At 37.1% G+C, this 26,422-nt stretch overlaps 1 protein-coding gene across 1 annotated transcript; it reads right to left on the reverse strand.

Moving 5' to 3' along the window:
• Positions 1–1,100: 1,100 nt before the first annotated feature.
• On the reverse strand, positions 1,101–25,658 carry SELENOT (selenoprotein T). The gene is made up of 6 exons (XM_059163766.1): positions 25,416–25,658; positions 6,928–7,038; positions 6,182–6,308; positions 3,388–3,475; positions 2,326–2,479; positions 1,101–1,818 (listed from the first exon to the last, which is right to left on the reverse strand). The coding sequence occupies exons 1-5, from the start codon at positions 25,550–25,552 to the stop codon at positions 2,355–2,357; spliced, it is 588 nt and encodes a 195-aa protein (XP_059019749.1). The 5' UTR covers positions 25,553–25,658; the 3' UTR covers positions 1,101–1,818; positions 2,326–2,354.
• Positions 25,659–26,422: the final 764 nt, after the last annotated feature.

Genomic DNA, 26,422 nt, shown 5'->3' on the forward strand with positions numbered 1-26,422 from the left:
AAAGACAAGTTATTCAGCCAAGACAAACATGAAACATGTTAGAATTTAATCTTAAGTTTTTTGGGGCTGACCTGTCAGATATATGGGAACATCCGAGGCTCAAGCATGGAAGGTCTAAACGCCAAAATGTCAATTTGTCACTAGTGGAATGGCCATCTGCTGAAGAAGGGCCCTACGCATGCTGAGCACTGTGTTCAATGTGCAGAAGACAGATAATTTGCTTTGGGCTTCTACAAATGAAAGTAATGAGGCTTTAAGCCTGACCAGGCTTATAAAATAATAAACCTGAATAATAACCTCTAAGTAACTTCCAGCTTAACCTCTACTGACTCTTGCCACTATATCAACTTAGGTTAATAGTTCTGCAGTCCTAATTAAAAAGAGAAGTCGTAAAATCAATTTTCTGCAGTGAATTATCAGACTACCTTCTTGTTAACTAGAGATTATAGTATGTTCCACCTTGAGGCTGTAAAATCATGAATACCAGACATTAATTCAACAAATATTCAGTGACAAATGAAGTATACCATTATGCTAAGTGTTTGGTAGACCAAATGTTGAATTGTTTCATAATTTTTCCTCAAATCCCTTTATTTCTAGCAACAAATCTAGATCTACCTTTTCTATTCCCATATGGAAGCTAAAATATGTTAAGATTGCTGATATATGACTATTTTTCTATATTATGATCCTATTTTTGCTAATTGCCTTTATAGTACAGCAGTTTAAGTTTCCTGCTTAAAAAAAAAACTATCTTTTTAGAACTCTGAAAAGATATTAAATTCACTGAATAAAAAACTTTCTAACTTTGTTCCTTAAATATAATAAAATTCTGATATATGATGTTAAACAAGTTAAATTACTAAACAAGTACTCTCTACTAACCTAAAATTAATGTTGTAAAGAGATTTAACTGATCTTTCAAGGGAACTGAGTTTCAACTACCCTAAAAATGGTAAGTGACTTACTATTTGTGTATAAAAGTGAAGTATGTTCCTTATGAAATTATCTGTAAGTCAAAAACAAAAATTGAGGAAGAAACTTTTAAATATAATGTTAATAGGTACGCTGGGCAATAAATTCAAACTTTTTAACTTACATCTGCTTAGTTTTTTATTGAGTTAAGTATAAAGGCCCAGTTAATCAACTCATTAGATTGGTCAAGGCAAGACATTTGAACTACATTAACAGTATTTAAAAAGCAGTTGGTCTTTTAGTAATTCTCTGGTAATCACACACGCACACACGCACATACACACAAACTGGTAGAGTACTCTGGATATAGGATTTCCCCCCATAATCTCATATAATGCACTGTTCACAATCTGCAGTATTTTGAAAACTATAAATTGGAAATGACCAAATTAAAGATGCCTGATATACTCTTATAAAGTATTTGGGAACTTCAGCTGTATTCCCAAAAAGATCAATTTTAAACTATAAAAAAGGAAAATTCATATAAAATCACAACAGATTTAACAGACATCTTTGAAAAGAAAGTCAAATTGTAACTCCATTTTCTACTTTTCCAAATATGACTAAGGAAAAAAACGGTACAAGTGGTAATGTCTACATTTTTTAAAAACTGTTAACTGAGTAGATTTGGGGAAGAAAAAAAAGCTATACAGTATTATTGCACTCCACGAATGTGCAGAATTCCAAAATGTGCCAGCACTGAAAAACTGTCTTGCATTGAGGTTTTTCAAGAGGTACAACGAGCCTGCCAAAAAGCATCTGGTCTGTACTAACAGCTTGCTGTCTTCAGTACAGGCCTTCATAATGTCAGTCACGCTGCTCTTGCAAAAAATTCCTTAATGTCTGAAAGAGAAAAGAAGATTATATTATTTCAAAATTCACTCTTATAAAATCAACTCATTGATAATAACTGAGAACATCTCCGGTATGCAAAAGTTAACTAACATCCACCTCTCTGTGTTCACACACACTTGCTTATAATTTTCTATCTCGAGCATGTTAAAAGATTCTGCATACTCTTAGAAACTAGTTATTTGCAAGTAAAGAGAAGATATGTATATAAATATTCTAGAATAATATACCGACTCTGACTATTAAGAGTTCCAGTCAAAAAAATGATGTGATGGGCCCAGGTTATTAAGCCTTGAAGATAAAATTAGTAGCATAACCTTACCTTGTTTTGGCAGGTCCAAATGCTCTTATCACTTCATAAATTTTAATAAAGAAAACACCCATATATTACATCTTAAATTGGGAACTCAAATGGTAATATATGGAATATCTAGTATCTTACTGATTTGTGATGAGAATGATACCTATAACTGGTTACTGTATTTTTAAACTACTTACAAAAGAGTTTTCAGTGCTGATAGGTGGGGCTATGATCTATGATGTGGGATTGAATCCATATGCACATTAAGCTTCATTTCATTGTCAAGAATTTGAACAAGCTGTTGCATGGATGGGAGGTGACCAGATTCCAGCTTAGACCACACAGGCACATCTATAATAGAAATAAAAATAAATAGTACCACCCCTTAAAATTAAAGATGATTCTATAATAAACATTCATTCCACAAATTATTGTCATTACAGTTGGGGATACAGTAGTGAACCAAAGAGTTACCCTTCTTGCTGCTATGGTGTTTCTAATAGGGGAGGCACAAAAAGCACTACACATATAGCTAGAAATCACAACTGTGCACTAAGAAGTAAAACTAGAAGATGCTGAGGGATATAAGAGGCTAGAAAAGAGCCCTATTATTATTGAAAGTGAGAGATATAACTAAAATTAAGAAATACTGTCATTAAAAGTGAGAGCTGAAATACAGAAGAGGGGTAGAATGGAAGCTGGAGAGGTGAGCAGGGAGTAGATCAGGGTCAACAAACTATAAAGTGCCAGACAGTAAGCATATTGGACAACCTCTGGTTTAGAGAATGTATTAGAGGGTAACAAAATAATTGTGACTTGAACTAGGGTAATCGTGATAAATACAAACAGGAGTAGAACTCTGAGAAATGAAGAAGGTAGAATTAAGAATCAGACTTGGTGAACCACTAGATATGGAGAGTAAGGGAGAAACTGAGGTTATCCTAGCTTTCTGACATGGGCAACTGGGTAGAATGATAATGGTGCCATTATAAATAAATGAGCAATGCCAGGGCAAAAGCAAACTGGAGTACAGGAAGCAGAGGTAATCAACAGTCTGGGAGTAGCATAAGATTCTTGGATATAGCACCTAGGAGAGATCTAGAGCTCTCTAGAGGTCATCATATGGATATAATTCTCAAGCTACAGGAGGTGAGGACCATATAAGGTGATAGTTTTGCATATTATGAAAAACAGAAAAGCCAAATGGTCATTATAAATCATTTAAATATGTTACAGAATGCAAACTATTCAGAACCCACCATTCAAAGTTATCTCAAATGCACCTGTTGACATACACTGGTTCTCAATCATGTTGCTCAAGAAGAAAACCATCATACATGCATAGACCTAAAAGAAAATATAATTAAGTACAGCACACAAAGTTATTTTAAAGGCAAAACATGACAACTGAAGACACAGTAATTTTTAAAATATAGAATCTCATTTTTATTTGGTAATAGCTGGGGCGCCTGGGTGGCTCAGTGGTTTGGGCCGCTGCCTTCGGCTCAGGTCATGATCTCAGGGTCCTGGGATCGAGTCCCGCATCGGGCTCTCTGCTCAGCAGGGAGCCTGCTTCCCTATCTCTCTCTCTCTCTCTGGCTGCCTCTCCGACTACTTGTGATTTCTCTCTGTCAAATTAATAAATAAAAAAGCTTATTTGGTAATAGCTGTTTTTATTTTTATTTTTTAAAATATTTTACTCATTTATTTTTGAGAGAGAAAGAGTGAGATCAGAAGTAGTCAGAGCAGCAGGCAAGAGGGAGAGGAAGAAGCAGGCTTCCCACTAAGCAGGGAGCCTGATGCAGAACTCGATCCCAGGACTCTGGGATCATGACCTGAGTCAAAGGGAAACACTTAACTGACTAAGCCACCCAGATGCCTCCGGTAATAGCTATTTTAAAATCTACTTTTAAAAGTTTCTATACAGGGGACAGGGCGCCTGGGTGGCTCAGCCAGTTAGGCATCTGACTCTTAGTTTCACCTCAGGTCATGATCTAAGGGTCACGGTATCAAGCCTCATGTCTGGCTCTGTGCTCAGCACAGAACCTGTCTGAGATTCTCCTCCCTCTTCTCCCCCCACCTCCCCCACTCCTCACCGTACTTTCACTCTCTCTCTAATGAATAAACAAACAAACAAATAAATACATAAATAAAATCTTCTTAATTTTTTATTTTTTTTTTTAAAGATTTTATTTATTTATTTGACAGAGAGAAATCACAAGTAGATGGAGAGGCAGGCAGAGAGAGAGAGAGGGAAGCAGGCTCTCCGCTGAGCAGAGAGCCCGATGCGGGACTCGATCCCAGGACTCTGAGATCATGACCTGAGCCACCCAGGCGCCCAATAAAATCTTTTAAAAAAAAGTTTCTATACAGGCTCTTATTGCCATTCTGTATGTTCAAAGAACAAAACAGAACAAGGAAAATGCAACATTAATTCATAACTTTATACACACTGAAGAATATATATTCATAATGCAGAGACAGAATTTCTAGAAATTTCATAATAGCCTTAATAAGCTAAACGAAAGAATACCAGCATAAGAAGAGTTCATTTCACTATTTTTCTAATATAAGGCATGAATTCACAAGAGACTAAGTGATGCAATAATCAGCAACTCCATGTATTGAATACAACCTGTCCAAGTTCCAAACAAATTAAGTCAAATAAGAAAAAAGTAGATTAGAAAGCACTAGCATATTAAATTATACTTGCTCCCCTTTTGAAGGCAAATCTATACTCTTTCAAAGAGACCAGAAGTTCCTTGGTGGACAGAAAGGTTTTAACAAAATCACCGGACTAAAAAACAGGAAGTAATGAGGATGTCAATTCACAGCAAGTTATTTCAAAAAAAGTAAATAAAAATGCCCAGAGCAAGTGAGAAAAAGCTTTCCCCCCAGTCTCACTTAAGCTAGATGGGCTTGATTTCATAGACATTACCCTTGCATTTGGGAACATTAAGTATATTTTCATAGAAACAATATATAAGAAGTGTCATCAAAGCTCTAGCTTTCAAGTACATTCCTTTTCCACAGTAGATTGATAATGTTACATGTCTTCACAAGTAAAATGTATTAAAGCTGGAATCAACAGAATGAATAAATATAACACAAAACATCATGAGTACTTAACTTCCAATTCTTAATCTTGTGCATATCAATCTTACTAATAATGGCTAGAGACCCAGTTCAGTAAGAGGTAACACCTGAGAGTTTTATGTTTATGTTAAGAAGTCCTGCCTGTTACTGGAATTAAGTGGTTCCCTAAGAAAAAGAAGCAGAGATATGCAGGAGTCCACTAAAGGTGGTTTGAGCCTAGAACTAAAGAACAGGACCAGACAGAGGACTCCAAAACAGAATACTCCTTAGAAGGAAACCTAAGCAACCTATCCAAGGGAGAAATACAATTAGTACCATTCCTCAAAGCAGAAAGACCCTCTAAAAAAGATGATTTTAAGTAAAACAAATTAAAGAAATCTAAAAAGAATGCATGCCACAGCAAGACCCTACAAAAGAAAAAAGAAAAAGCACGATTTATATATATATATACATATATAGAGAGAGATTAACAGAAGAGTCAAAGGATGAATAATAAAAACAGAAAATTTTAATAAAAACAAATCCATGAAAATGTCATTTTTAATGAATAAAGCCATTAATTAAAAGGCCTACATTATATGTGTATTATATTCTGTTGGATATGATTTGACCTAATCTATATAATTAATATCAGGTATTAAATTATTTTGTGTCCAGTTTCTACTAAAGTTATACCTCCTTATCCTTCAAATATTTAAAAGAAAAAAATAAGACCTAATCATTCCTAATATATAATTATAAAATCTAAGGCCAAGAAAAAAAATCACAAACAAAAAACTAAGGTCAAGAAAGGCTAAGCACCATGCCCCAAGATTAAAAAGTGATTGAAGCTGAAATAATACAAGTGAACAGGTGAATCAGCAACAAGTACTTAGAAAACCAAACAAACAAGTCATTGAAATATTTTCACTGACAACCTAAAAAACTTGCAACTATCAAAACTATTAGGTTACATACCTTATTTTCTTGGCCCCACTGCCAGATGCTAGGAGCTTGCATGCCAAAGAAAGCAAAAGGATCCTTGCCAACAATTATTAAGCCTATTAATACTAGTTTGAAGACTGACAGGAAAGATGCTATGTGTCTATTGAAAGAAAAAAGAAATTCATCAGAAGCCATAATTTTTCACCTAATTCAACTTTAAGACACTGTTTAAGACACAACAAAACTTTAAGACACTGTTGAAAAAAACTGAAGACACAAATAAATGGAACTCAAAACTCAAGTATATGTGCATAGACATTTTCTAGACACCAAATCTAAAGGTTACTAAATTATAAGTAGTGAAAAAGATAGTAACTAAAGTTTAATGCGGAGACTTAAAACAAAATGTTATTATAACTAGCAAAATTATATAGCATTAGGCTTTAAAAATATTTAACAGTACAGAATTTTATACCACTGACTCTATACAAAAATTCAGGAGTTCTTGGTCTATTTCTGCAAAAAAAATTATGTAAGAAAACATATCCTTAGAAGGTTACCATCTCTGAAATAATCCTTCTTTCTTCCTTCTTAACAAAAAAATTCTTCCATATTTGGATCAAATAAACTTGATACTTATAAAACAGTGTTCTGTTTATTGAAACCAACTAAGAAATTATAATAACCGAGAAGTTAACTGAACCAATTCACAAAGGTTTACTCAAAAGTGAAAAAAATTCACTTTAAAAATTCCTTTTAAGTTACTGAAATTTACTTACCTATATATGGGTTGAGGGAGGTAATTTTCTCCTTCAATGCGGATGTCTGGGTACCGCTGGCTTATAACCCGCATGTACTCCTCAAACACCCGCCTATAACCTCAGGAAACACTGCAGAAAAATAAAAGTGCTTCTGTTAATCAGTTTAGAATATGCCTACACTTACTTTGCATTTAGACAAAGCCTGAATATTGCCATGTATAAAAAACTGTTTCCCAAGAACAGTGACAAAGTAATAACAACTGATGCTGGATGATGGCAACACGGAGGTTTATTCATAAATTTCACATATTTACCTCCCTACCATGTATATCCATCTATTAGAACATTAAACTTAATAGATTCGGGTCATTGTTGGGCAGCAGCAAATACCTATTCATATATGGCAGCATATTTTGAGCTTTCAAATCAACCTGCTTTTTGCGGGGGTATCAATGAGTATAAATACTGAAACGAAAACAACTCTTACACATCTGAAATAGGGACTTTCAAAACTGGGGCCCAGGAAGCTTAAAAAAGATGAAGGCGGGTGCCTGGGTGGCTCAGTGGGTTAAGCCACTGCCTTCGGCTCAGGTCATGATCTCAGGGTCCTGGGATTGAGTCCTGCATCAGGCTCTCTGCTCAGCAGGGAGCCTGCTTCCCTCTCTCTTCTCTCTGCCTGCCTCTCTGTCTACTTGTGATCTCTGTCTGTCAAATCAACAAATAAAATCTTAAAAAAAAAAAAAAAAAAAAAAAAGATGAAGGCATGAGACATGAAACTGGTTCTTGTTCCTACTCTGCCCCTAAGTGGGCAAACATGCCTGCTCAATCACAATAAAAGGAACTTAAAAAACTCTTTTTAAGTTCTGACTTAAAATTTGCTTCTACTTTGCAAAGGAAAACAAACATTGGAAAGATAATTTTCAGCAGTATGACAGCAATCCATAACAGTACCGAAGAAATTAAGTCAACAGCATCAAATATCTCCATTAAAATTTCTAAAAAACTATGCTGTGGATATATGTTTCCCCAGCAAAAGGGGAAAAGGCCACCAGAGTGCACCTGTAGGGGGAGGATACACTGAAAACTTTAAAAAAAATTGAAGACACAAATAAATGAAAGGTATCTTGTGTTCACAGATCAGAACTGATATTGTTAAAATGTCCACACTGCCAAACAAAATTTACAGATTCAGTGCAATCTCAATCAAAACTTCTACTCACAGAAGTAGAACAAACAATCCTACAATTTGTATGGAACCATAAAAAACCCGGAATAGTCCAAACAATCTTGAGAAGGAAGAACAAAGCTGGAGGCACCATGCTGCCTATGTCAAACTACATTACAAAGCTATAGTGATCAAAATTGTATAGTAGCCCAAAAACAGACACATAGATCAGTGTGGGGCAGAATCAAGAGGGCAGAAATAAACCCACAGAAATATAGCCAGTTAATTTAAAACAAAGGAACCAAAACTGAAGAAAGGCCAGTCTCTTTAACAAATGGTGTTGGGAAAACTGTCAACAACCTGAAAAGAATGAAAATGGACCAACTATCTCCCACCATACATAAAAATGAACTCAAAATGGATTAAAGACGAATGAAAATGGACCAACTATCTCCCACCATACATAAAAATGAACTCAAAATGGATTAAAGACTTGAACCTAACACCTGAAACCATAGGCCTTCTAGAAGAAAACACTGGGTAATAAGCTCCTTGACATTAGTCTTGGCAATGATTTTGTGGATTAGACCATAAAAGGTATCAAAAACAAAATAAACAAGTGGGACTACATCAAACTAAAAAGCTTCTGCACAGCAAAGGAAGCCATCAACAAAATGAACAGGAAACCTACAGAATGGAAGAAAATATTTGCACATCAGATATCTGATAAAAGGGTTAATATCCAAAACATAAGGAATTCATAGAACTCAAATAGCCAAAAGTCCATAATCTGACTAAACATGGGCAAAAGGACCAGAACAGATACTTTTCCAAAGATGACATAAAAACAGCCAACAGATACATGAGAAGGTGCTCCATATCACTAATCAACAGGGAAATGCAAACCAAAATCACAAAAAGTACACCCCCATACCTGTTAGGATGCCTGTCATCAAAAAGACAAAAGAAATAGTATGTGTTGGCAAGGATGGTAATCCTTGTGCACTGTTGGTGGGGATGTAAATGGAGCAACCACTAGGAAAACATTTTAGAAGTTCCTCAAAAAATTAAACATAGAACTACCATATGATCTAGAAATTCCACTTCTAGATATACCCGGAAGAAAATGAAATCACTCTCTTCAAGAGGTATCTGTACCGCCATGTTCATTTTAGCATTACTTAAAATAGCCAAGACATGGAAACAACTTAAACAAATGTCCATTGACAGATGAATGGGAAAAGAAAATGTGGTATAAAATACACATAAGGATATTATTCAGAAAAAAAAAAATCCTACCATTTGCAACAATATGGATAAAACTTGAAGGCATTATGCTAAGTGAAATAAGACAGAGAAACACAAATTGTATCTCATTTTACATAGAATCATAAGAAAGCCAAGCTCAGAGACATGGAAAGTAGACTGGTGGTTGTCAGGTGCTGTGGAAGAGGCAAAATGGGGAGATACTGGTGGAAGGATACAAACCTTCAGTTATAAAACAAATTCTAGGGATCTACTTTACAGCAAGGTGACTGTAGCTAACAAACTGTTTTGTATACTTGGAAGTTGCTTAGAGAATAAATATTAAATGTTCTCACCCAATTAAAAAAGCTAATTATATGACTTTGTGAGTGGGCACATATGAACGTCTTAACTAATCTTACTGTGGTAATCATTTCACAATATACATGTATATGAAATCATCACCTTATCTACACATAATTTCTTTTGTCAATCATAGTTCAATAATGCTGAGAGAAAAAAAAAGAGATGGTACCACCAAATCAGGAGAAGAGCTTACAAATTCAGGTAAGAGCATTAAGCACTTACCTGCATTATAGTCTAAGTCAAGGAACACATAAAGAAAGGAAAGTACAGAGGAAGCAGAATCAGTAATTAAGTAACAGTAATGTAAAACCTAAGATGCCAACTTTGTCAATCACTGTCATCAAGGAGAAACATACCAACTACCAGGATCAGGTTTATATCTGGAAGGGTATAACAGTCCAAATATTAGTAGATCTCAATTTTTTTTTAAGATTTTATTTATTTATTTGAGAGCGAGAGAAAAATGAGAGAGAGAGAAAGAGAGAGCACGAGTGGAGAAAGGTCAGTGGGACAAGCAGACTCCCTGCCAAGCAGGGAACTGGATGTGGGACTCAATCCGATCTGGGGACTCCAGAATCATGACCTGAGCCGAAGGCAGTTGCTTAAACAACTGAGCCACCCAGGTGTCCCCGTAGATCTCAGTTTAAGAAAAAACTCACTTGAGGCTCCTGGGTGGCTCAATGGGTTAAAGCCTCTGCCTTCTGCTCAAGTCATGATCCTGGGATCGAGCCCAACATCAGGATCTCTGCTCTGCAGGGAGCCTGCTTCCTCCTCTCTCTCTCTCTTTGCCTGCCTCTCTGCCTACTTGTGATCTCTATCTGTCAAATAAATAAATAAAATCTAAAATAAATAAATAAATAAAAGAAAATTTAAAAAAAGAAAAAACTCACTTTTCAGGGGGAAAAAAAGAGAGAGTAAGTAAGTCACCAGTTTCCTTTACATTAATACTTCCTCCACATTTAGAATAAAAATTTCACAAGAGATTAAGTCCCTAAAAAGTATGAAATTTTTGCAAAGGGCAACAAATCTCTACAGCTAAATACTTAAAATAACTTACGCTCTACATACTTTATGTTTAGTAAACATTCACCTTATTTAGTATTTTATTATGACTGTTGTTAGAGTGACCAAATCGTACTCTTTTGTCACAGCTGCTTTCTCTATAAGAAAATTTTGGGGGCACCTGGGTGGCTCAGTGAGTTAAAACCTCTGCCTTCGGCTCAGGTCATGATCCCAGGGTTCTGGGACAGAGCCCCACATCGGGTCTCTGCTCCACAGGGAGCCTGCTTCCTCCTCTCTCTCTCTCTGCCTGCCTCTCTGCCTACTTGTGATCTCTGTCTGTCAAATAAATAAATAAAATCTTTAAAAAAGAAAAATTTTAACGTTGCTTTTGTTTTGAGGATATTACAAAAAATACCTATATGCCTAACTACCATGAAACCAAGAAATGGCAACTGATTTCAATATCCTCAAGTCTGTATCAGTATTTACATGGAATTAATTATCTAAAATGACATTCTCTTTTATTTTTTTTTCAATTTTTAATTATTTTTACTCACATATAATGTACTATGTGCCCTAGGGATAATCTCTAACTTTTAATGAAACATTGTGAGAGCTGGAGACAAAATTGAGTTGAAACTTTTTTTTAATAGATGAAGGGGAAAATATGAAGCCCAAAGAGATGAAGTGACTTTCCATGGTTATACATCCATATGTACTATTTATTAATTCACTCACTCAAATACTTACTGAGTGCCTACTACATGTCAAGCACTATGTTAGACACTGGGTATGTAGTGATGGGTGACACAGATGCTGTCTTCAGTCAGGGCTGAGAGACATGGACTTTGTGATTTGAGATCCTAGCCCTTTCCACTAGACCCAAATAAGAGAGTTGATGATGTAAGAGTTCTTCTCCCCTCTGTCCAGGAACCAAGTTCCCTTTGGTCAAAATGCCACCAGCAAGTACCCAAATAGTTGACCTCTTGATGGCAGAGATCTCTGAGGTTTTTCCATGATGAACATCTAGAGATTCTCCCTCTGGAAGAACTAAAACCTGTGGGGCTCCAGAAGTCCCTCATATTTGCTCTCCAAGTGCCAATCTGTTGCCAAGGGAAGCCCAAAGAAGCCCAGCTAGAGAGGTGTACCTATGTGCAGGCAACACTTCTGGTCGGATTCCTCCTACTCACCTACTTTTCTGGCTGCTGTGCGCAGAATCCTAGCTCTATCCTCCATCCTCCCAGTCCCAAGTCTTCGGTATGGTCTCAGACCTTTGGATCGAACTCCAAATGGAATTAGCCCATAATCTTGAAATCCAAAAAGGACTTTAAAACTGTATTTTTTTTTCAAATTTCCAGTTATAAAACATGTAAGTCATGAGGATGGAATGTACAGCATAGTGACTATAGTTAATAATAGTATATGGCATATTTAAAAGTAGGTAGGAGAATGGATCTTAAAAGTTCTCATCACAAGAAAAAAAACTGTGACTATATGGTGATTTCTATTATCTGGACTTACGGTGGCAATCATTTTACACTACATAAAATATTGACTGTTTATGTGTACACCTGAAACTAACATGCTAGGATTTGAGTCAAGATGGCGGAGGAGTAGCAGACTGAGATGACATCAGGTTGCAGGAGTTCAGTTAGATAGTTATCAAACCATTCTGAACACCTACAAATCCAACAGGAGATCGAAACTAACATGCAAATCATACTTCAACAAAAAACAAACAAAAAAACCCCACAAAACTTTACCTATTTACTTCTGAAAGATGAAACAGTTTACAAAACTGATACAACATATTTTTAGACAAGTTTACTTACATATAAGAAATTTTCCTCCCTATCATTGCCTTCAGAATTGTGAAGAAAACCTAAGGAACTTTTCCCTATATAACTGTTTCCCAAAACCAATTTTCCTGTTTTAAAATACCAATCTCTACTACTGACAGATGTTTTCCAAAACAAAACATACCCTGGTGTTTACTGAGGTGGACAAAATGTAAAATTCAAGGCACACATGGTGAGGACCCAGTCATTTTCACTTTTTTACACACCCAGCTCTGTTCAACTTACTTCATTCTTTTTGGGTCTGTGAGGAAAACTCTGGATTCGACTATACCCCCAACACATAAATATGGAAACATGCTAAAAATATGCTGCAGCACCTGCCTCTTCCTCCTGCCATGGGAACAAAGGTCCTTAAGAAGAAGATTTAAACTCTGAAATCTTAACATTAAGTCCTAATCACTTTGCAAATGCCTAGTAATACAGAAATGTCTTACTATATGGAGTCTACTTTTGCAATTGCTCACTTTAAAATATTTTTCACAGTACTTCTCTAAAAGAAAAGACCTGTATACAAATTAGATGATCTATGTGTAAGGAAATTTAAGAAATAAAGAAAATGCCCTGTCTATACTATTTCAAATAGATTCTGTGCTTTTTTGAGTACATCATGTATTCAGCGTCCTGATTCACTAAGCCAACCACCCCTCTTTTCCCCTTTCTACATTATGTTTGCCCCTAACTGTAGTCAAATACTTGTATCAAACTTGAACCTATCACAAACCCCAATCTCTCACATCTTCTTATTAAAGGAAAACAGGGCATGAAAGAAATTGAGGAACACACAAAGAAATGGAAAAACGTTCCATGCTCATGGATGTGCCGAAGAAATATTGTTAAAATGTGTATGGAATTAGCTACCTAGAGCAATCTACACATTCAGTGTAATCCCTATCAAAATACTATCAACTTTTTTCACAGAACTGGAACAAATTATCCTAGAATTTGTATGGAACAAGAAAAGATCCCAAATTCCCAAAGGAATGTTGAAAATGAAAACCAAAGCTGGTGGCATCACAATTCCAGACTTCAAGCTCTAATACAAAGCTGTAATCATTAAGACAGTATGGTACTGGCACAAAAACAGACACATAGATCAATGGAACAGAATAGAGAACCCAGAAATGGACTCTCAACTCTATGGTCAACTAATCTTTGACCAAGCAGTAAAGAACATCCAATGGGGAAAAAAAAAAAAAAAAAAAGACAAGTCTCTTCAACAAATGCTGTCAGAAAAATTGGACAACCACATGCAGAAGAATGAAACTGGACCATTTCCTTACACCATACACAAAAATAGACTCAAAATGGATGACAGACCTAAATGTGAGATAGGAACCCATCAAAATCCTTGAGAGGAACACAGGCAGCAACCTCTTTGACCTCAGTTGCAGCAACTTCTTGCTGGACACATCTCAAAGGCAAGGGAAACAAAGGCAAAAATGAACTGTTGGGACTTCATCAAGATCAAAAGCTTTTGCACAGCAAAGTTAATAATCAACAAAACCAACAGAATGGAAGAAGATATTCACAAACGACATATCAGATAAAGGGCTAGTATCCAAAATCTATAAAGAACTTATTAAACCCAACACCCAAAGAATAACCCAATCAAGAAATGGGCAGAAGACATGAACAGACATTTCTGCAAAGAAGACATCCAAATGGCCAACAAAGCACATGAAAAAGTGCTCAACATCACTTGGCATCAGGGAAATACAAATCAAAACCACAATGAGATACCACCCTACACTGGTCAGAATGGCTAAAATTAACAAGTCAGGAAATAACAGATGTTGGCAAGGATGCAGAGAGAGAGAAGGGAGCCCTCCCACACTGTTGGGAATGCAAGCTGATGCAGCCATTCTAGAAAACAGTATGGAGATTCCTCAAAAAGTTGAAAATAGAGCTGAAAATTGCCCTATACCCAGCAATTACACTACTGATTATTTACCCCAAAGACACAAATGTAGTGATCCAAAGGGATACCTGCACACCAATATTTAAGCAGCGATGTTCACAACAGCCCAAATATGGAAAGAGCCCAGATGTCCACCAACAGATGAATGGATAAAAAAGATGTCGTGTATGTGTGCACAAACACACTGGAAATTACAGCTATCAAAAAAAAAAAAAAGAAAAGAAAATTAAGAAAAGAAATTTTGCCATTTGCAACTACGTGGATGGAACCAGAGTTCCTCATGCTAAGTGAAATAAGTCAATCAGAGAAAAACAGTTATCACAGCACCTCGCTGATATGCAGAATTTAAGAAATAAGGTAGAGGATCATAGGGGAAGGGAGGAAAAAAATGAAACAAGATGAAACCAGAGAGGGAGACAAACCGTGAGACTCTTAAATCTTAGGAAACAAACTGAGGGTTGCTGGAGGGGAGGTGGGGTGGGAGGATGGAGTGCTGGGTGATGGACACTGGGGAGGGTATGTGTTGTGGTAAGCGCTATGAGTTGTGTAAGTCTGATGAATGATAGACCTGTACCCCTGAAACAAATAATACATTATATGTTTATAATAATTTCAAAAAAGAAAAAAGGGCAAAAGCTCAGATATTTGTGAAATAAATATTTAAGATTTCTATTTTTTGCATCTCTTGAATTCACCTTCCCTTTTTATTTACAATAACCTCCTTTCTAACTGTCCTCTTACCCACACACAGAACTGGATCCTGTTTACATAATGAAACCAACCCCTTGCCATCACTGACAGTCCAGAAAAATGCAAACCTGTCAAAGGAAGGCTTGAGATCCTTCCCTAAAAGTGAAGGAATGGGATTTTAAAGTGACTATCTCCACAAAGGTGAACATTTAACACGTTTAATCTTTCAAAGGACTGAGAAGATAAGTGAATCTTCAGAGAAAACAAAGGACAAAGTACGACTTACTGAGAAAAAAGTACAGATGTGAACCCGGGAAGAGTGAATGACATCTTCTCCACTTTCTAGTTTTCTATTTTAGCTCGTCTGAAGGCCTTGATGAATCCCTGCCTAAGATTATTCTCTCAGTAATTTTAAAATGCATTTCCAAACGTATTATTCAAACCAGTAAAAAAGGTTTCTACTACTTGCATTCTAAGAATTTCAACTAATATTTCTCCCACACTGTACCTAGAAAATCAGGAAGATATTTTGTAAATACTGTGCTTTCTAAACGTCTACAGCATCGCTCAGTTCAACAGCTCACGGATCACTGAAAGTTGTGCTTTTAGATTTAACCTTTACTTTTCCTTGTTCTGTTTAGTAGATGAAATACTGTAATAATAAACATTTGTCTGGTGCATCACCTGCTCTAAGTGCTTTAAGGAATGAAATCTCCAAAGGTTCTACAAATCACACAAGGGATTTAGGGAGTGAAAAATAGACTACACTGATTAATGTTTTTAAAAGTTGCAAACAGGAGTGCCTACACACTTTGAAGATTAAAATGTGGCCCAGAATTTGCTCAGTTTTTTAAGAAGCTGCAAAAACAGCACCAAAAAGGTATCAGCTTGTCAGATTAAGGAACAGTAGTTATATGAAATCAAGTGATTTTCTTTTAGCAACCTTTTAGCAATCTTGAAACATTACAGTGGCCACCACAGTGAAAACACATACAGGCATATTTCATGCCTAAAGGAGCTTCGAAGATTCCTGGCTTCTTTACTAAATGTATTCCAAAGATGTGACAAACCTAAAAAAAAATTTTTTTTAAAGATTTTATTTATTTGACAGATAGAGATCACAAGCAGGCAGAGAGGCAGGCAGAGAGAGAGAGGAAGGGAAGCATGCGCCTCACTGAGCAGAGAGCCTGAGTGGGGCTCGATCCCAGGACCCTGGGATCATGACCTGAGCCGAAGGCAGAGGCTTTAACCCACTGAGCCACCCAGGTGCCCCCAAACCTGAAATTTTATGAGTGATCTGTTTTTATTCTCTCCATTCTTCTGTCTATTCTGGAGGTCAGTAGCTTCTAGTTCTGTATCTCTGACATATAACATTTCAGGAATTCTTTTGCTAAAGACTATTCCACCAAGAATTTATAAATTGCTTAGCTCCTTCCTAGGGAAGGAATTTTATCTGTTTACTCTGGAAAACACTTATTAATAGATTTATAAGGTATTCAGTCACTCAATAAAGATGACTGGATTAAAGCATTCAATAAATAGTGACAACCACATTTTGTAGAATTCTTTGTTTCATCTTAAAATGCTCCATATATGATGCCTAGCTTTTATTCTTTTCAATACATTTTTTAATTGAAGGTAGGATTCACATGCCACAGAACTCACCCTCAGTGTATTTCTATAAGCTGTTAAAGAGTCTGATAAAAAAATATATTGTGTTCTATGTTGAGTCAATGGTCAAACTGAAGAAATCTCTGGGCTGCTTTATACCGCTTTCCTATTTAACCTGTATATTTATTAACTGGTTGGTTGCAGACTGATTTCACATGACATTAGAATAAACTCAGTAAAAAAAAAACCAGGAATCTTGGAAAGAAAGCCACCAACAGGATAATGCAGCTATACTAATAAGTAAGGGTGTGTCAGATATCAGAGCAGCAGAAAGATGACTGGCAGTAGCACAATGAATTCTGGAAGCTTAGCCCCAGCAGTAGAGGCATGAAGACCGAGCCAAGAGTGTTACTGGTAAGAGTTATGTTCAAAACTGAAGTTTTACATGTATTACATTCTATGCCTAACAGTTTCCAAACTGGAACAGAAGCCAACCAGGTAAAAACCTACCAGAAATGAACAGTATTAAGTGAGAGCTATCACTAGTCCAGAAAGGAATATGGATGGAGGAGGGGAGGGAGGCAGGAGGGGAGAGAGGGGACATTTAGGTTATTTCAGGGCAAGCCACAGTGGACGGCAACAGGCTGTACTCTTCCAATAAATACTGACTGAAGACAGTCAAAAGTGAAAGAACCTAGAACAAGAGAAAGCAAAAAAAAAAAAAAAAAAAAAAAAAGTCCATGCCTTTTTAGTGCTGGCAAAATTCTAATGAAGAAGATAGTAAACTGGTAATAGTCTACTGAAGAGGATACAGTTCATCATGAGGATATTGATAATATCTGAAGCTGTTTATCTGAATATCTGATAATATCTCAAGCTGCCACTTGTGTGGCAGGACAAACATCTATTTAATCAAACATCTGGTCTTCTGGGGTGCCTGGGTGGCTAAGTGAGTTAAACAGTATTGATAATACTGGTAATATCTGAAGCTATTTCTCTTGTTTTGAGAAACAGGGAGGAGAAACAGAAAAAAGAAGACAAAACCTGAGGGACTATGGAAACTACATCATAAAACAAAAATGGAGGAACAGCAAATAGAAGTCAAAATAAGAGTCTATATTCAAAAATATTCTATAAGAAGCAGTAGTAAGAGGTAAGGAAACACTACCAGAAATTTCAAAACCAAAAAGCAGAATCAAAAAATATTTTGAGGCAATGAATCATATATATATATATATTTTTAAATTTATATTTATATGTTTATATTTTGAGGCCCTAAAAAAATTGATGGGTTAGAAAACTGATAGAAGATGAATAATAAAATTGCATAAGATCTGAATACTATCATTAGCAGATTTCATGCATCCATCAGGTTTTGTTATCAATAAAAACCCGACAGCACAAAGACCATTTGCAACAAGTGACCATTTTATACCACAAAGAAAGTCCAGTAAGTAAAATAGCCAATGTCATATTCTCATTACATATTCAATGTTGTATTCTTATTATAGTGCGATAAACTAGAAATTTTAAAAACTCAACCTACTACTCTAAGATCTTCCAGTAGGAGTTTAACTAATATAACAATATCAAAATTTTAAATGTAATACCTTTTGACCTAATCATAATACTGTAATTCTGTGGATTTAATTTACAGAAATTATTGGACAAGTATACAATATATGAGGATATTCACTAAGTAATTCTGTATAAAATCAGGATCAACCTAAAAGTTAACCAAAAAGCACTAGTTAGATAAATTAAGGAACACTCATCTTATGTAATACTATGCTTGCTAATGCATATCTGTAATTACTGAACAGTAAGTGATAGAGGGGAAGGAAATTAAAAAAAAAAAAGCATACAACTATGAACACAATCACTTCTGTAAAATTACATAATACAGTATGTCTGTAGAGTTGTCCTGAAGGCTGTTCTTCTAAATGTTAATAGAGAGCTACAAGGATTTTTTCACTTTCTTGTGTATACTAAGGGGAGAGCAAAATATGCGACCCCAAAATATGCACTTTGGCATGTGGCTTATTTTGAGCTGAAGGCAATTTAGACCAAATGGACTCCAAAGGAAAAAAAAACTCACTGCTTCCTTAAACTATGTTAAAGAATCTGGATAGGCCCAAACAGAAAGCTTTAACAGGGGTAACTTTTTATCTGCAAGACTTGTGTGGCAGGACAAACATCTATTTAATCAAACATCTGCTCTTCTGGGGCGCCTGGGTGGCTAAGTGGGTTAAGCCTCTGCCTTCAGCTTGGGTCATGAACCCAAGGTCCTGGGAGGGGTTCTCTACTCAGTGGGGAACCTGCTTCCCTCTCTCTCTCTCTCTCTCTGCCTGCCTCTCTGCCTACTTGTGATCTTTGTCAAATAAACAAATAAATAAATAAATAAAATCTTTTATAAAAAAAAAAAATCTGCTCTTCTTATTGTCCTGTGAATTACCCTCCTCCCCTTTGGAGCCCCAGGCCCCCATCCTATTCCTTCACTTAGGATACTATATAAATCTCAATTGCCCAACTTGTTCTTACCTTTCATGTTTTTTATAGGGCTTTCCTAAGTATGTAATTAAATGTTTTCCTGCTATTCATCTGTCTTATGGCATTTTAATAGACCAGTCAAAAGAACCTAGAAGGGTAAAATAAAAATGTCACCTACACTTTTTTATTATTTTTACAAGAAACCTGTATTATTTTTATAGCCAGAAAACTAATTTCATTTTTTTAAAAGATGGAAGTCTCAGAGTAAAATTTACCAAAGTTCTCATCACAACATTAAAGACAATAAAAATAACACATTACAACAAAACTTGATAAATGATTGCATTTATGCTGCACTAGTTTTTAATAGATTATATGCCTCCAGATTTATTTCATGTCCCCTCCCCCTTCTCTGTGCTGAGTCAGCTTCATTTACATATGATCTTCCCTTAACTTTTATAAAGCTCTTTCTCTACATCTCCTGGTGCTTTCCCCATACCCTTCAAGACTTCATTTCCTCCTGTCAAAGCCTTTCAACTCTCCCTGAATAACCTTTCTTTCCCCTAGGGTTTTAAAACCCTCCATTATGACCTCTTTTTTAGAACACTCTGAACAGGACACTTTACTGTAATATTGTTTAACATGTCTCTGTTTCCCCCATCAGACAATGGGCTTTCAAACAATTAGTAAAAAACAAATATTTATCTTCCTAAATAGTAAAAAATAAATATTCATCTTCCCTGGACAAAAGGGGAAAACAAGTAGCATGTAAAAAAGGTCATAAAAAAAAATGAGGATTTGATTTCATCAGTAGTTCTTGATAAAACCTCAAGTTTTTCAAGAACCAAGTTCTTGATAAAACCCATGGCAAGATTTCTTCCTCACCAATCTTGGGCTGCATCCCAATCAAGGTAAGATATGTGAAAACATGACTTGATTTCCCTTTACGGAGAGCAGAAAAGGTGACAGAAATGAAACACATATGCATACTTTCATTTTTTGCCTTGAAGCTTCCTAACAGTATAAAACAGTAACAGAATATTAGTAATTGGAATGCAACCCACATTGTCATGTTACAGACAAACAAGTTGAGAGCAACTAAAGAGATTCAATAATTTCCGGGAAGTCATTCAGAAGGTAAGAGTCAGATCAAATAAGAACCTGGAACTCTGAATACAGTTTTCCAGTAACTATACTATTCAAAATTTATGAGGTTATCTTGGTATTTCCAAATGATACATTCAATTTGATTTCCACCATTTACCTTAATGGCAAATGGTAAGGAAAGAATGTTTCAATTTTTCTGTAAGAGGAGATAAAACCTTTAAAACCATTCATATTTTACCTACCTCTAAAAGCTTTGGACTAAAGTACTTTGTACATTATTAAGTACAAACCACTATTAAATGTACATTATTCAGTTAGATACTGCAGTTTTTTTTGTTTAAATAGTAAAAAACAAAACAAAATGGTGACTAAGTTCTAAGTAATTACAGAAAACTTAAAAAATCTAACATAGCAGTAGGTGTAGCAGCCAGCATTTTATTTGTTCTCCAGCAACACTCCATTAGTACTCTTCTATCTGAATCAACTTACTACTCCTTTATTTCAATGATTCTAAGAAGTACATTTCTCCTATCGTGAAAAATCAGTATTTATCTTAAAATCATCTGTGTCACAATTTAAACGGCAGTATTTTTCTCCCTCTGAGGGACATATAAAATAATGGTGTACCTTAAAATCCATCATATCTTAGGTTTGGTGAAATGCAGTAACTGGTATTTAAAAATTATTTAGTTACTGGTATTTAAGTTTTAGGGACCCCTGGGTGGCTTAGCGGGTTAAAGTCTGCCTTTGGCTCAGGTCATGATCCCGGGGTCCTAGGATAGAATCCTCATCCAGAGCCTGCTTCTCCCTCTGCCTATCACTCCCCCTGCCTGTGCCCCTCTCTCTTCCTTTCCCTGACAAATAGATACACGAAATCTTTAAAATAAATAAATAAATACAAATTAAAAATAAGTTTTTAGTTTTAGTTACTATGGCTATTTTGGGGAGACAAAAATTTCTTTGTAGGATATTCCCCTGTTATCGTTTTAAAAACTCAGGATTCCTCCCATTCCTTCCCACCAAAAAGAAAAAAAAAAGTCATAAAATTTGTCTCCTTTGTTTATCATTCTAGTGAATGGCACAGCACAACTCCAGAACTCAAGAGCTGTCTCTGACACCTCTCACTTCATATCTCCTCTCCCTTCCCCCAGATATGTAACACATCACCAAAACCCCAAAATTTATCTCCTAAAGATCTGTTAAACCTGTCCCTTTACATTCTAGTTCTACTACCACCACTGTATTCCAAGTTCCATCATCTCTCACCTGGGCACCTCCCAATGATCCCCCTAAATGGTTTCTCCATTATCTATATTCTTTGTCCTCTCTAATGTCTTTTCCACAGTGAGGCTAACTGATTTTTCCTTATGGTCTACCAGACCTTCCAGGATCTGTGCCACCTTCTCTTTGGACTTTGAGGTCAGTAGCCTTGCCTCCTAAGCAATTACGTTCTCTTTACTACAAGGCCACTGACCATGTTATTCCTACAGCTTGAAAGCTCTCTAGCAATAAATTTTATCCTTTAAATCTCAGCTCAAAGTTGATTTCCTCATGGAAACTCTCCCTAATCTCCTGCCTAGGTCCGTCTCATACAATATATAACCTTTCCTTTACAGCACTGAACACAACTCTAATTTTATATGTTGTCCATGGATTAATGAGTTCTTTCTACTCTTATCTATGATGTCTACGATAAAACTGAATTCCAAGAACCAAAGTACCTGCATGGAGTAAGTCAAATATTTGAATATGCTAATATAAGTCTATGGTAACTAACACGATCTTTAGGGCTCCAATTTCTCAGATTTCTTCAACTCATCCTTTTACTAATCTCAGCAAATATCAACATCCAAATCTGCCTTAGGTCTTTATTTTCTTGCCTCCATATCATGAAAGCAAAGTGTGAGTGTGCATAATTTAAATAAAACTCTGTTCTTGGAATAGTTGTTTCATTAACCTTTTAAAAATACTTTTAGAAGTTGGTTGCCCTAAAATTATAGCAGTGGATTCTTAAATTAACAAAAATTGGAAAATTCTGTATTTGCTTATTTTGCAATCTTTAATTTATTATTCTTAGTGAATCAATCACTAAAAATCCAAATAAGGATTAACTGCAAAGAGCTGTACCCAGTAAGCTCTTTATTTTTTTGTAAGATTTATTTATTTATTTATTTGACACAGAGAGAGAGAGATATCACGAGTAGGCAGAGAGGCAGGCAGAGAGAGAGAGGGAGAGAGAGAGGAAGCAGGCTCCCTACCTGAGCAGAGAGCCTAATACGGGACTTGATCCCAGGATCCTGGGATCATGACCTAAGCCGAAGGCAGAGGCTTTAACCCACTGAGCCACCAAGGAACCCCTATTTTTATTTTTTATTTTTAGTTTTTTTTTTTTTTGCCATGATCTCAGGGTCCTGGGATCAAGCCCCCCATCAGGCTCTCTGCTCAGCAGGGAGCCTGCTTCCCCTTCTTTCTCCACCTGCTGCCTACTTGTGATCTCTGTCAAATAAGTTAAATCTTTAAAAAATAAAAAATAAATAAACTACAACTGATTGAATGCTGTAGGTATGACTACATGTTAAATCTCATATATGGGGAAAATAAAACATGCATACAAACATCTGTCAACCAATTATCTGTCAGTATACATTTACACATAAAATGCATTTATACATAAAAATCACAAGAAAGGAAAAATGTTACAGGGGGCCTTCATTTTAAGCTCTGAATAGAGAACTTTCTTTTTGTTAATGTTCAATGTTTAAACATCCAAGTAAGCAGGGTAAGTTTTTCTCCCAAATATGAAATCAATGTTATTAAACTCATCTAATTATATTGCTCCATCGATTGACATAAACCAAAGACTTAGATGTGTAATGCAATACTGTGCACTTCTGGAAGCTTCATGGAGGACCATATCTATATTATTCACCAGGGTTATCTTTAATCCCTGGCACAAGCAGGTACTGAATGAATATTTATTGAAAAAAATACATGAATATAGAATAGGAACGTTTGTTGGAAGCTGTTTTGCACACTCTCTCCCTTTAATTCCATTTGTGTGTTGTGCCGCTGTCTTATTCTATTAGCAATTATAAAAATGACACAATTAATAGATGATATACTGAGCTACAGTTAAAGAAAGAGCACTCATAAAATAAAGGACAAAAGCGATTGAAAAGGTAAAAATAGCTCTCTCTCCTTTGTTCACAGTGATAATTAATCAAAACAAAACAAAACTGAAGAACTTTTGTATGTAATATGCTCTGGGTTACTGCAAAAGAAAACTCTTATTAGACTTTTGGGACCAGTTTGTACTTAAAGGAAAAAAAAAAAGAAGGAAAGAAAAAATGACAGAGAAACTATGTATCAGAAACTCAAGTGAAGTACTTAAGACTTTATAAAAAGTTTAACTGAAGAACTAAATGCCCTTCCCTATAGTTGTTATGAACATCCTCAGTGGAAGGTACACTTGTTAAATTATCTGAGGAGTATTCCAATAGAAGCAACTTAAAAGAAGAGTACTTTGGAAAAGCACAAAACAGGAGGTGCAAAAGTAGGAAACAGAAAAATTACATACCCTGGAAATGCAGTCTTTTTAAATTACTTAATCCAAAGTATCACAATCCTTAACAATAATTATAGGTTGAAAAAAATGACAGCCACTTTCTAATTAAAAAAAAAAAATTATGGGAATAGTTGCAATGGTCAAGTCATAACTCCCATTTACAGTATTATATGAAAATGATATATGCTGGCCACACAGTAAACAATACAGGGAGTTGTTCTGGTTTTGTTTTGTTTTGTTTTAAATCAGGAGGAAAGTGCAAAGGTTTTATAGTTTTCACTCCAAAAATAAAGTCTCATCTCACCATCTCACTTTCTGACTGTAAGGGTAACTTAAATTGATTTTTTAAATTTAAATATTTGCTTACTCTTTAAAGGATAAGCAAAAAAATAATTGGGTACACAGGAAATCTAACCTTTAGTACACTTAAATTAATAAAAGTTTTAAAAAGGCTATGATCTTGAAAACACGTCATCTTTTGCTATACAGGATTCTAATTTCTACAATTTTACAATTCTAGTTTGCCTTTCAAATCTTCCCCCAACCCTACCTACCGTATTACATGCATCACTGCTCGGGTTCTAACACTTAACCAGGTTAACGACAAAATAACTTACAGCACAAAGTCGAAAGCTGCTGGGATTTTTTTTTTTTTCCTGGTTTAGGGTTTTGGGGTTTTTTTTTTCTTTTCTTTTTTTCTGTTTCTCTGAATGCACAAGAGATTTGAAGGGTATAAAGACATGCGGGTATCGGCAACTCCTGGGAGGCGAGTGTCAGGGGAGTTGGGGGGAACAGGTAAGAGTTGTCTGGGAGTGAACCACACTGTCGGAAGAGCAACGTGCTCCTTTTTAAAGACATTTTGGAAACTGCAAAGTGAGAAATCAGTCTCCCTGGACCTCTCGGCGCCCTCCAGCTGTCAGAATCCCCACTCCTCACTCAACAGTCACCCCGGGAGGTCCTGGAGAACAGGCGTCTGTCACTCGCGGGTCTCCTCCAACGACCCGAATTAACCTTCGCCCAGGGAGGGCAGCGAGGGCGCCGGGCATAACCCTGGGAAAGGGGAGAGGAAAGGGGCCCTGGGCGGCAAACGCACGCGCTCGTCCGCCGACGCTGCGCCAACTCATGCCCACCTCCGCAGGCAGCCGAGTGGCCATGGCGTGACGCCGCCGATCGGCCCTCCGTCCTGACAAGCGGCCCCACGTCTTCGCCTTTCAGTACTTAACCTTCCCGTGCCCTCCTCCCCCACTCCCACCATTCTAGGAGGCAAAAAAGAACTGAGCCAAGAGAACGGTTATGCCTGGAGGAGAGAAGGGGGGCCTGGCAGTCCCGGCAAGGACCCCGGGGGAGGCAAGCTACGAAAGGCTCCCGGCGCCGTTCTTCCGGGCCGAGGGAGGTTCAGCCCGCTAGGCCGCGAAGCCGGGGCCTCGCGTAGCGACAGGGGCCTCGCAGAGGCGCGATGGCGCTGCGCGGCCCGGCACACATACTCACCAAATCTGGAACTTCAGCAGCGGCCCCGTGGCGTACTGCATCTTTAATCTTTTGCTAGGCACGCCGCCCAGGTTGGCCGAGGCATCGCTCCGGATCACCGCCGCCGCCGCCACCAGGAGAACTAGCAGAAACTTCATCTTAAGCGAGCCAGCCGCTTCGGCCGCGCTCAAACCGAGACTGCAGCCAGCCAGCCCAAGGCCGAGCGGGAGCTGCGAGCAGCTCCCCACCGCGCAGGCGCGATCCGGCAAGGTCGGGAGGGAAGCGGAAATGCGCCTGCGCAGGCCGGCGCCAACGCACGCTCTGGGAGGTAGAGCTGACCTGTTTCGCTGCCCTGACCCACCATCTTGGATGTGTGCGGAGACTGGGATGGAGTGAGTTGCGTGGGGAGGGAATGAGGTAGCTGGTGGGGTGTCGGAGAAGCCTTAGTCATTGGACATGCGGGTTCTAAATACAGTGTCACTTAATTCAGACATTGATCTGCCTGAGACACTGAGGAGAGCCCATTTAGCCGCCTTGATGCAGGTGTGGGAGATAAAAAGAAAGAGCCCAAGCCTTCCCAACGGTTGAAGCATCGCTCTCTGAGTGCCGTACGGTGGCTTTTTCTTTGATCTTACAGTATTGCTCTCTCTTAAAACAATGAATTATTTTAAAGAGACTTTTGGAAAATTTTGATCATGTAGAGGAATAGAATAATTACTCATGGGGCGCCTGGGTGGCTCAGTTGGTTAAAGCCTCTGCCTTCAGCTCAGGTCATGGTCCGGATCCAGCCCCGCATCAGGCTTTCTGCTCGGTGGGGAGCCTGCTTCCTTCTCTCTCTCTGCCTGCCTCTCTGCCTACTTGTGATCTCTGTCAAATAAATAAATAAAATCTTTAAAAAAAAAAAAAGAAGAATTACTCATTAACAACCTTCAACAGTGACTGGCATTTGACAGTCTTCATTGTCTATGCATAGCTCTAACCTGTTCTTCCTCCAGGAATGCAAATATCAGACATCCTATTATGTCACT

This window comes from Mustela lutreola, chromosome 2, assembly GCF_030435805.1.
Source record: "Mustela lutreola isolate mMusLut2 chromosome 2, mMusLut2.pri, whole genome shotgun sequence".
Taxonomy (NCBI): domain Eukaryota; kingdom Metazoa; phylum Chordata; class Mammalia; order Carnivora; family Mustelidae; genus Mustela; species Mustela lutreola.